Raw genomic sequence first — 12,753 nt, 5'->3', positions numbered from 1 at the left:
AATACTGCTGGTAGCTTGATAGGGATTGCATTGAATCTGTAGATTGCTTTGGGTAGTATACTCATTTTCACTATATTGATTTTCCGACCCATGAACACTGTTTATTTCTCCATCTATTAGTGTCTGCTTTGATTTCTTTCACCAGTGTTTTATAGTTTTCTATATATAGGTCTTTAGTTTCTTTTGGTAGATATACTCCTAAGTATTTTATTCTTTTTGTTGCAATGGTGAATGGGATTGTTTCCTTAATTTCTTTTTCTGTTTTCTTATTGTTAGTGTACAGGAATGCAAGGGATTTCTTTGTGTTAATCTTGTATCCTGCAACATTACTATATTCATTGATTAGCTCTAGTAATTTTCTGGTGGAGTCTTTAGGATTTTCTATGTAGAGAATCAAGGTGGTCCTAAGATGGCGGAGGAATAGGACAAGGAGAACACTTTCTCCCCAAAATATTCTTAAAAAGAACATTTAAACGCTGAGTAAATTCCACAAAACAACTTCTGAAGGCTGGCAGAGGACATCAGGCACCCAAAAGAGCAGCCCATTGTCTTCGAAGGGAGATGTTTTATCAACGGTGCTGTATAGATGGAGAAGTCTTGAGGCTACTGTAAAAATAAGACTAAAAATCAGAAGCAGGAGGCTTAAATCCAAATCCTGAGAACACCAGAGAACTCCTGACTCCAGGGAACATTAATCAACAGGAGCTCATGAAACGCCTCCATACCTACACTGAAACCAAGCACCACCCAAGGGCCAAAAAGTTTCAGAGCAAGACACACCATGTAAATTCTCCAGCAACACAGGAACACAGCCCTGAGCTTCAATATACAGGCTGCCCAAAGTCACTCCAAACCCACTGACATCTCTCATAACTCATTACTGGACACTTCATTGCACTCCAGAGAAAAGAAATCCAGCTCCACCCACAAGAACACCAACACAAGCTTCCCTAGCCAGGAAACCTTGACAAGTCATGTGTACAACCCCACCCACAGTGAGGAAACTCCACAATAAAGAGAAATCCACAAACTGCCAGAATACAGAAAGGCCACCCCAAACAGAGCAATATAAACAGCATGAAGAGACAAAGGAATAGTCAGTAGGTAAAGTGAAATTAAGTGGCTCAGTCGTGTCCAACTCTTTGCGACCCCATGGACTATAGCCTACCAGGCTCCTCTGTCCCTGGGATTCTCAAGGCAGGAATACTGGAGTGGGTTGCCATATCCTTTTCCAAGAGATCTTCCCAACCCAAGGATCGAATCTGGGTCTCCCATATTGCAGGCAGATGCTTTACCATCTGAGCCATCAGGGAAGTCCAAGGAATAGGCTAAATGCCAACCAAACCAAACAAAGAGGAAGAGATAGGGAATCTACCTGAGAAAGAATTCCGAATAATGATAGTGAAAATGATCCAAAATCTTGAAATCAAAGTGGAATCACAGATAAATAGCCTGGAGACAAGGATTGAAAAGATGCAAGAAAGGTTTAACAAGAGCCTATAAGAAATAAAAGAGTCAGTATATAATTAATAATGCAACAAATGAGATAAAAAACACTCTGGAGGGGAAAATAAATGGATCTTCTCTAGACAGGAAACACAGAAAGGGTGTATACATTCAAACCCCAAACAATAAAGTAAATGGCAACGGGATCATACTTATCAATAATTCCTTTAAATGTTAATGGATTGAATGCCCTACCCTAAAGGCAAAGACTGGCTGAATGGATACAAAAATAAGACCCCTATATATGCTGTCTACAAGAGACCCACCTCAAAACAGGGGACACATACAGACTGAAAGTGAAGGGCTGGAAAAAGATATTCCATGCAAATAGTGACCGAAAGAAAGCAGGACTAGCAATACTCATATTATATAAAATAGACTTTAAAACAAAGGCTGTGAAAAGAGACAAAGAAGGACACCACATAATGATCAAAGGATCAATCCAAGAAGAAGATATAACAATTATAAATATATATGTACCCAACATAGGAGCACCACTATACGTAAGACAAATTATGAAAGGGGATTTTCTATGTAGAGGATCATGTCATCTGCAAACAGTGAGTTTTACTTCTTCTTTTCCAGCCTGAATTACTTTTATTTCTTTTTCTACTGATTGCCATGGCCAAAACTTCCAAAACTATGTTGAATAGTAGTGATGAGAGTGGGCACTCTTGTCATGTTCCTGACTTTATGGGAAATGCTTTCAATTGTTCACCATTGAGGATAATGTTTGCTGAGCATTTGTCATATATAGCTTTTATTATGTTGAGGTATGTTCCTTCTATTCCTGCTTTCTGGAGGGTTTTTATCATAAATGGATGTTGGGTTTTGTCAAAGGCTTTCTCTGCATTTATTGAGATAATCATATAGTTATTTATCTTTCAATTTGATAATGTGATATATTACATTGATTGATTTGTGGATATGAAAAGAATCCTTGCATCCCTGGGATAAAGCCCAGTTGGTCATGATGTATGATGTTTTTAACAAGCTGTTGGATTCTGTTTGATAGAATTTTGTTAAGGATTTTTGCATCTATGTTCATCAGTGACATTGGCCAGTAGTTTTGTGTGTGTGTGTGTGTGGCATCTTTGTCTGGTTTTGATATTAGGGTGATGGTGGCCTCATAGAATGAGTTTGGAAGTTTACCTTCCTCTGCAATTTTCTGGAAGAGTTTGAGTAGGATAGGTGTTAGCTCTTCTCGAAATTTTTGGTAGAATTCAGCTGTGAATCCAGCTGGTCCCAAGCTTTTGGTTTGCTGGAAGATTTCTGACTACAGTTTCAATTTCTGTGCTTGTGATTGTTCTGTTAAGATTTTCTATTTCTTCCTGGTTCAGTTTTGGAAAGTTGTACTTTTCTAAGAATTTGTCCATTTCTTCCAAATTGTCCATTTTACTGTCATACAGTTGCTGATAGTAGTCTCTTATGATCCTTTGTATTTCTGTGTTGTCTGTTGTGATTTCTCCACGTTCATTCATTTCCAATTTTGTTGATTTGATTTTTCTCCCTTTGTTTCTTGATGAGTCTGGCTCATCTTGATGAGTTTGTCAATTTTATTTATCTTCTCAAAAAACTAGCTTTTAGCTTTGTTGATTTTTGCTATGGTTTCCTTTATTTCTTTTTCATTTATTTCTGCCCTAATTTGAAGATTCCTTTCCTTTTATTAACCCTGGGGTTCTTTATTTCTTCCTTTTCTAGTTGCTTTAGGTGTAGAGTTAGGTTATGTATTTGACTTTTTTCTTGTTTCTTGAGGTAAGCCTGTATTGCTATAAACCTTCCCCTTAGCATAGTTTTTACAGTGTCCCATAGGTTTTGGGTTGTTGTGTTTTCATTTTCATTCGTTTCTATGTGTATTTTGATTTCTTTTTTGATTTCTTCTGTGGTTTGTTGGTTATTCAGCAGCGTGCTGTTCAGCCTCCATATGTCGGAATTTTTAATAGCTTGTCTCCTGTAATTGACATCTAATCTTACTGCATTGTGGCCAGAAAAGATGCTTGGATGATTTCAATTTTTTTGAATTTACCAAGGCTAGATTTATGGCCCAGGATGTCATCTATCCTAGAGAAGGTTCCATGTGCACTTGAGAAAAAGTGAAATTCATTGTTATCGGGTGAAATGTCCTATAGACATCAATTAGGTCTAACTGGCCTATTATATCTTTTAAAGTTTGAGTTTTCTTGTTAATTTTCTGTTTAGTTGATCTATCCATATGTTTGCATGGGGTGTTAAAATCTCCCACTATTATTGTGTTATTGATAATTTCCCCTTTCATACTTGTTAGCATTTGCCTTACATATTGTGGTGCTCCTATGCTGGGTGCATATATATATATATATATATATATATATATATCTTCTTCTTGGATTGATCCTTTGATCATTATGTAGTGTCCTTCTTTGTCTCTTTTCACAGCCTTTAGTTTAAAGTTTATTTTACCTGATATGAGTACTGCTACTCCTGCTTTCTTTTGGTCTCTATTTGCATGGAATATCTTTTTCCAGCCCTTCACTTTCAGTCTGTATGTGTCCCATGTTTTGAGCTGGGTCTCTTGTAAACAGCATATATAGGGGTCTTGTTTTTGTATCCAATTCAGCCAGTCTTCATCTTTTGGTTGGGGCATTCAACCCATTTACACTTAAGGTAATTATTGATAAGTATGGTCCTATTGCCATTTAATTTATTGTTTTGGGTTCGAGTTTATACACCCTTTCTGTGTTTCATGCCTAGAGAAGATCCTTTAGCATTTGTTGGAGAGCTGGTTTGGTGATGTTGAATTCTCTGAGCTTTTGCTTGTCTGTAAAGCTTTTGATTTCTCCTTCATATTCAAATGAGATCCTTGCTTGAGCTATGTTCCTATGTTAGTGGAGAATTTGTGTGGTATGTTTTGCTCTGGAACTTGTGGGCTCTTGGGTTATGCTTGGCTTCAGTGTAGGTATGGAGGCATTTGATGAGCTCTTATTGATTAATATTCTCTGGAGTCAGGAATTCTCTGGTATTCTCAGGTTTTGGACTTAAGCCTCCTGCTTCTGGGTTTTCAGTCTTATTCTTATAGTAGCCTCAAGACTTCTCCATCTATACAGCACCAATGATCAAACATCTAGGTTAATGATGAAAATTTTCTCCACAGTGAGTGACAACTGGAGAGTTACACAGAGTTTCATGGAGAAGAGAAGAGGGAAGAGGGAGATAGTGGTGACCAAGTGAGAAGAGGGGAATCAAATGGAGAGAGAGCAAGTTAGCCAGTAATCACTCCCCTAAGTGCTCTCCACATCTGGATCCCTCAGAGATGTTCATGGAGTTACACAGAGAAGAGAAAAGGGAGGCAGGAGACAGAGGTAGCCAGGAGGATAAAAGGGGGAATCAAAAGGAGAGACACAGATCCAGCCAGTAATCAGTTCCCTAAGTATTCTCCACATCCCAAAACACACAAAGAGATTCACAGAGTTGGTTAGAGAAGAGAAGGACTAGGAAGGAGATAGAGGTGACCTGGTGGAGAAAAAGAAGGGTCAAAGGGGGAGAGAGCAATCAAGCCAATAATCTCACTCCCAAGTAAAAATGGGTAATGAAGATTGAGTTCTTAAAGGTACACAAGTGATAAATACCAATAAGCAAAGATTAAAAATCTAGAGTAGAGGTTAGATTCTCAAAAATACAATATTAAAAAAATTTCAGAAAAATTATAAAATATATATATGAAGCTTTCTTTAAAAATAGGGTCCTTTTTTGCAAGGTAATAGAAGGTTATAATGGAGAAGGCACTGGCACCCAACTCCAGTACTCTTGCCTGGAAAATCCCATGGATAGAGGAGCCTGGTAGCCTGCAGTTCATGGGGTTGCTATGAGTCGGACACGACTAAGCGACTTCACTTTCACTTTTCACTTTCATGCATTGGAGAAGGAAATGGCAACCCACTCCAGCGTTCTTGCCTGGAGAATCCCAGGGACAGGGGAGCCTGGTGGGCTGCCGTCTATGGGGTCTCACAGAGTTAGACACGACTGAAGCGACTTAGCAGCAGCAGCAGTAGCAGTAGGTTATAAAAATGAAAATCAAAGGAGTAATATAGGACTGAAAAAATTAAAATGACAATAGTAGAAATATATCTAGGAATTTCTCTGGAGCTGTTGCAGACATTGTGGGGTCAGTTCATTTTCAGATAGTTCCTTGATCCAGCTTATACTTCTCAAGATCTATAGGCCCCTTCCAATGTAGTCGGTGCTAACTACAGGGTTTTAATCTGTTGCACCTGTCACCTCCAAAGCAGTTCCCTCTGTTTATTTAGCTTCTTCTGTTTGATGGTCTCTTCAGTGTCTAATTTCTGCCCTGACACAAAGGGGCGATGGTGATCACTTTTTTAGGCTCACTTGTTCAGTCATGCTGTGGGGAGGGAGGAACACTGCAAGCAAATATCACTGGCGTGTGTGGGGAGTGCTCGCAGTGTTTCAGCCGCACTGGGTTTGCCCCTGCTCACAGCATGTGTGCTTTCATGGTCTACACTTCTCAGGCTCTAGGTTGCTCTGCCAGGAACTGTCTGATGCAGGCCCTGGGTTGTGTGCACTTCCCAAGTCTAAGCTGCTCAGGCTCAGGTTCTCGGGTACTCCACAAAAGCACAGACTCAGTTGGGCCTGTGTTTTGTGCCCTTCATAGGTCCGAGTAGCTCAGGTGACCAGGTGCTTGGTGAGTGTGGTCACCACCAGGTGCATCTTATCACCTCCCCTGTCTCAGCTGCTCAGTTTTCTGGGTGCACAACAGGTGCACCTTCTCAGGTGTGCCGTGTGTCTCTTCTGGGGAACTGATCTCTGGCTGTGACCCTCCCAGCAGATGTCAACTGTCCAGAATCCCAAGAAGTCTTAGTTAGCAGTGAAGCCTACTTGCAGTTTGGCTGAGGATGCCTCTCTGGGGCTGTGATTGCCCTCTTCTGGCTCTGGCTGCCCCCGCCTGCCTGTCTCCGGCAGGGGATGGGCCGGTCCGCAGCTGGCTAGCTCTGCTCAGTCCTTTGTTCTGTGACCAGGGCTGGCAGTGTCTTAGGTTAGGCCTTTTCATGGGATAGTTCTTTCTCTCTCTCTTCTCTCTCTCTTTCTTCTCTCTCTCTCTCTCTCTGGCTATCCCACAGTCCTGGTTGCCATCTCAAGTTAGTTCCCTCAGATTGTCCTTGGGGCATTCAGGCCCAGTCTTTACCCTAAAGAATGCAGCCCATGCCTCCTTGTCCAGCCCTCACTTGCTAGTGGCAGATGAGAGTGTCTGGACTGCTTCTCCGCTGAGTGTTGCCCTTAGGCATGTAATCTGTGGGTTTTAATTATTTATTTATTTATTTTTCCTCCCAGTTATGTTGCCCTCTGAGATTCCAAGATTCGTCACAGACCTGCCAGTGAGAGTGTTTCCTGTTTTTTCTCTCTCTTTTTTTAAATTTTTATTTTTACTTTATTTTACTTTGCAATACTGTATTGATTTTTCCATACATTGACATGAATCCGCCACAGGTATACATGAGTTCCCAATCCTGAACCCCCCTCCCACCTCCCACCCCATATCATCTCTGGATCATCCCTGTGCACCAGCCCCAAACATCCTGTATCTTGGGAAGGGCACAAAACTGAGGGCTACCTGGTTTCTCTCTTTTTAAAGACACTTTTCCCGGGACAGATCTCCATCCCTACCTCTTTTGTCTCTCTTTTTATATATTATATTTTGTTCTACCTCCTTTCGAAGACAATGGGTTGCCTTTCTGGGTGCCTGATGTCCTCTGCCAGCATTCAGAAGTTTTTTTGTGGGATTTGCTCAGCGTTCAAATGTTCTTTTGATGAATTTGTGGGGGAGAAATTGGTCTCCCCATCCTATGCCTCCACCATCTTAGGACCCTCAAGACATTACTCATAATAAATTCTTCTTAATTCTGTGATACTTGATCAAAGAAAGGGAATTTTAAAATATTTTTGATCCAAAGATAGGAAAATGGTGGGTAGGAAAAAATAAAAACTGTCAATATATACGACTGAGAATAAAGCTTAACAAGAGACTTCCTAAAATTCTATAAAGATACTGAATTCAAACAAGGAAAAAAAAATGGAAATCCTAAAAAAAAAGTGCAAGGGGCAAATTTTATTTCACAATGATCAAAGAACAACTTCTGGTTTTGATACTTTGAGTCATGCAATCCAGAGCACTAGTATAATTGGTCTTTTATACTTGGCATCAAATACAATCTCTTTAGACCCTCTTTTATATCTCGGTTTCTCAGACTGTAGATGAAAGGGTTTAGCATGGGTGTGACCACAGTGTACATCACCGAGGCGACTGTACTTGAATGTGAGGTGTGGGTGGCAGCAGAGCTAAGGAACACTCCTATGGCTGTAAAATAAAACAGGAAGACAATTGAGAGGTGGGACACACAGGTGGAAAATGCTTTATACTTCCCCTGAGCTGATGTGATTTTACATATGCAGGAAACTATTTTAGAATATGAGTAAAGGATACCAGCAAAAGGACCAACACCCATCAGGACAGCTGCAAAATACATCACTATATTATTAAGAAAGTTGTCAGAACTGGCAAGTTTTACCATCTGACTGAGTTCACAGAAAAAGTGGGGGATTTGCACAACTGGACAGAAGGACAATCGCAACACCATTAAGCTGTGTAGCAAGGAATACAAGGCAATCAGCACCCAGGATATCAGAACCAGCAATACACAGAGCTGGGGGCTCATGATGACCGTGTAGTGCAGGGGGTGGCAGATGGCCACATACCGATCATAGGCCATCACACTCAGGAGAATGTCATCTAATCCTGCAAAGAGAATGTAAAAATACATCTGGGTGATGCAGCCTTCATAGGTGATACCTTTGCTCTTGTTCTGGATGTTCCACAGCATCTTTGGGATGGTGGTGGAGGTGAAGCAGATGTCTACAAAGGACAGATTGGAGAGGAGGAAATACATAGGGCTGTGGAGATGGGAGTCTGAGCTGATGGCCAGGATGATGAGCAGGTTTCCAAATACAGTGATTAGGTACATGGAGAGGAAGAGCCCAAATATGAGAGGCTGCAGTTCTTGTTCTTCTGAAAGTCCCAGAAGAAGAAATTCTGAAATTCGTGTATTATTCCCTGGTTCCATGGGGTGGAGGTGACTACCAGGAAAAAGGAAAACAACATGACTAGTTTGCATACAAACTGGCATAATTCACATAGCTGAAATACTGCAATTTCTATTTAGCCCTCAAGTAATTGATCTTAATACCATTATAGAAAAGTTCTCTTCCAAAGTATAGTCCATTTCATCTCTGACAAAGTTTTTTTGTCCCATTCTCATCACATTGGCGAAGAGCTCATATATTCTAGAGTTCTAATGAGGTATTTCTTCATTTATTTGAGAAATACATATTTAATGCTGACCCAGTAGAAAGTGTGGACTTCCCTAGTGGCTCAGAGGTTAAAGTATCTGCCTGCAGTGTGGGAGACCCGTGTTCGATCCCTGGGTCGGGAAGATCCCCTGGAGAAGGAAATGTCAATCCACTCCAGTATTCTTGCCTGGAAAATCCCATGGACGGAGAAGCCTAGTAGGTTACAATCCACGGGGTCACAAAGAGTCGGAAACGACTGAGCGACTTCACCTTCACCTTCACCTTCAGTAGAAAGTGCTGAAAAATAAACCTCTCCCAAACCAAGGATGGTGAATGAGGATATTTCAATAAAACATGATAGAATACGTCAGAATGTGCTATGAAGAAAACAAATCCAGGTATAAAGGAGAGAGTGTTAGGAGGTGTTATTTTGTCCTGAGTTTTCAGGGAAGAGCTTCAAACTAGGTGATGTTTGAAGATTCCTGAAGAGAGAGAGAAGAACCCTTTGTGATGTCAGAAGAAGTGTGTGCCTGGCAGAGGGAGCTGCCACTGCTAAGAACCTGACAAAGATGCTTGTTCCACATGTTCAAGTGCAAATAAGGAAGCCAGTGGGGCAAAGGAATAAGTAGGAGCAGGAGTGATTAGAGATGTTGTCAAGGATGCTGAAGAACAAGGTGGCCTTCCTGCTACAGCTGAACCTTCAGCACATAGAGAATTCCTCCTTCCATGTGGTTCTTTGCACTTTATGAATTTAGTTTAAAATCATCCTGTGAATTATGTCAGTTTCCCTACCTAATTCCATCTATTGACCAACTTCTGACCTCTGTATTATAAGTCATCTTAACATATGAGTACAGATGCCTCTGCTTTAATGCCAAAGAATGCTCAATCTACCCCACAATTGCACTCATCTACATGCTAGTAAAGTAATGCTCAAAATTTTCCAAGCCAGACTTCAGCAATACGTGAACCGTGAACTTCCTGATGTTCAAGCTGGATTTAGAAAAGGCAGAGGAACCAGAGATCAAATTGCCAACATCTGCTGGATCATGGAAAAAGCAAGAGAGTTCCAGAAAAACATCTATTTCTGCTTTATTGACTATGCCAAAGCCTTTGACTGTGTGGATCACAATAAACTGTGGAAAATTCTGAAAGAGATGGGAATATCAGACTACCTGACCTGACTCTTGAGAAACCTATATGCAGGTTAAGAAGTAACAGTTAGAATTGGACATGGAACAACAGACTGGTTCCAAATAGGAAAAGGAGTACATCAAGGCTAAATATTGTCACCCTGCTTATTTAACTTCTATGCAGAGTACATCATGAGAAATGCTGGACTGGAAGAAGCATAAGCTGGAATCAAGATTGCCAGGAGAAATTTCAATAACCTCAGATATGCAGATGACACCACCCTTATGGCAGAAGGTGAAGAGGAACTAAAAAGCCTCTTGATGAAAGTGAAAGAGGAGAGTGAAAAAGTTGGCTTAAAGCTCAACATTCAGAAAATGAAGATCATGGCATCTGGTCCCATCACTTCATGGGAAATAAATGGGGAAACAGTGGAATCAGTGTCAGACTTTATTTTTTGGGGCTCTGAAATCACTGCAGATGGTGATTGCAGTCATGAAATTAAAAGATGCTTACTCCTTGGAAGAAAAGTTATTACCAACCTAGATAGCATATTCAAAAGCAGAGACATTACTTTGCCGATTAAGGTCTGTCTAGTCAAGGCTATGGTTTTTCCAGTAGTCATGTATGGATGTGAGAGTTGGACTGTGAGAAGGCTGAGTGCTGAAAAATTGATGTTTTTGAACTGTGGTGTCTTAGAAGACTCTTGAGAGTCCCTTGGACTGCAAAGAGATCCAACCAATCCATTCTGAAGGAGATCAGCCCGGGGATTTCTTTGGAAGGAATGATGCTAAGGCTAAAATTCCAGTACTTTGGCCACCTCATGCAAAGAGTTGATTCATTGGAAAAGACTCTGATGTTGGGAGGGATTGGGGGCAGTAGAAGGGGATGACAGAGGATGAGATGGCTGGATGGCATCACTGACTCGATGGAGGTGAGTCCGAGTGAACTCTGGGAGTTGGTGATGGACAGGGAGACCTGGTGTGCTGCAATTCATGGGGTCGCAAAGAGTCGGATACGACTGAGCGACTGAACTGAACTGAACAGGTGCCTCTGCTTTAAGATCTGGTCTCTCTTCACAAGGTACAGGCGCGCGCGCGCACACACACACACACACACACACACACACACACACACACACACACGATGTTTCTGGTTTGTATTACTATCATGAACTGGTCACCCAGATCCACCGTCGTTAGGTCGTGAATGGCTAGCACATCGAGCTTGTCAGATCAAATTATTACTCTCCAAAAGAAGGTATAACTTTTACCCAGAAGTTCCAGGATTTTTTTTTTTTTTAATTTATGGTGTTTTTTATTGAAGCTTAATAGCTTTACAGAATTTTGTTGTTTTCTATCAAACCTCAAAATGAATAAGTCATAGGTATACATATATCCCATCCCTTCTGAACCTCCCTCCTATCTCCCTATGCATCCCACCGCCAAATTCCAGTTTATAAACGTCCTATAGAACAATAAATTGTTGATAAGGCCAATTTCTTCTCGGTATTTAGAGAAGAATGAAAAGTGTGAGAGAGAAAGAAAAAAGTGAAATGAAATGGACATAGGCAAATTAAGAGGGAAAATATGCAATAAACTCAAATGGCCTCTGAGACAATCCATCAACGAAAAGTTTCCTTGCTTCACCAATATTCCAATTCCAGTGGCATCTCCTTGATGTCCAAGAAATAATAATAAAGAAAAATATATTTTTCCAAGGACATAAACAGGGATCTATTCACGATGTGATATATATTACAGTTTAAATATCTCAAGAGAATAAGAAAATGGAACATAAACTACCAATTCAAAATCAGAAATAAATGAAATATAACAAAGGTTGGATATATTTTATATGAAGAAGCAGAATACTGCTTTTTCTTGAGGCGTTTTCCTATTTGTTTACTTCAGTTCATAAATAAGATTATTAGACTTATTGTCTACTTTTACTGAAAGCCTTTTATTCCTCCCATTCCTTCTCATGGGGCTCCCTTGGTGGCTCTTAAGTAAAAAATCCGCCTGCAATCCAGGAAGCCAAGGTTCAATCCCTTCATCACGATTCCCTGGAGAAGGCAATGGCACCCCACTCCAGTACTCTTGCCTGGAAACCCTCATGGATGGAGGAGCCTGGTAGGCTGCAGTCCATGGGGTCGCTAAGAGTCAGATACAACTGAGGGACTTCACTTTCACTTTTCACTTTCATGCATTGGAGAAGGAAATGGCAACCCATTCCAGTGTTCTTGCCTGGAGAATCCCAGGGATGGGGGAGCCTAGTGGGCTGCCATCTCTGGGGTCACACAGAGTCAGACACGACTGAATGACTTCACTTTACAGTATTCTGGCCTGGGAAATTTCATGGACAGAGGAGCTGGGTGGGCAACAGTTCATGGAGTCACAAAAGGATCAGATATAACTTAGCAACTAAACCACCACCACCATTCCTTCTAACTGAACTTCCTCTATTACCATTTGTCAACATTGACGAATGAAGGGTTCACTTTATTTTCAGACCTAAATAGATACACTAATATTAGGAAAGCCAGAAAATAACAGCAGTGACCTCTGGCCTCTGGACTATGCTAGATTGGTCCTCAGTGACATCAGGTACATGCTCCTGGATTCCATCCTCTTTGACCTTCTCCTGAAATGTGTAAAATGTGGAGCTCTCACCTGCCTGCAGATTGAGAGAAAAGGCTTTCCCTGTAGAGATCCAAGTTCCTTTCTAAATGATTAATGATGCAGACCGAATTTTTTTACCTAAACAAGACAACAGGAA

General features: G+C 40.9%; 1 protein-coding gene across 1 annotated transcript in view; it reads right to left on the bottom strand.

Annotated features, from left to right (window-relative positions):
* Positions 1–8,648, bottom strand: part of LOC128050420 (olfactory receptor-like protein OLF4) — a 29,213-nt gene extending 20,565 nt beyond the window's left edge. The window contains exon 1 of the mRNA XM_052642666.1: positions 7,708–8,648. Within this exon, the coding sequence (XP_052498626.1) occupies positions 7,708–8,618 (911 nt within the window). The 5' untranslated portion in view covers positions 8,619–8,648. The remainder of the gene's footprint in view (positions 1–7,707) is intronic.
* Between the last annotated feature and the right edge of the window lie 4,105 nt (positions 8,649–12,753).

Source organism: Budorcas taxicolor, chromosome 7 (genome assembly GCF_023091745.1).
Source record: "Budorcas taxicolor isolate Tak-1 chromosome 7, Takin1.1, whole genome shotgun sequence".
Lineage (NCBI taxonomy): Eukaryota > Metazoa > Chordata > Mammalia > Artiodactyla > Bovidae > Budorcas > Budorcas taxicolor.
The sequence above is the reverse complement of the archived record's forward strand: the minus strand, read 5'-3'. Positions and strand labels throughout refer to the sequence as shown.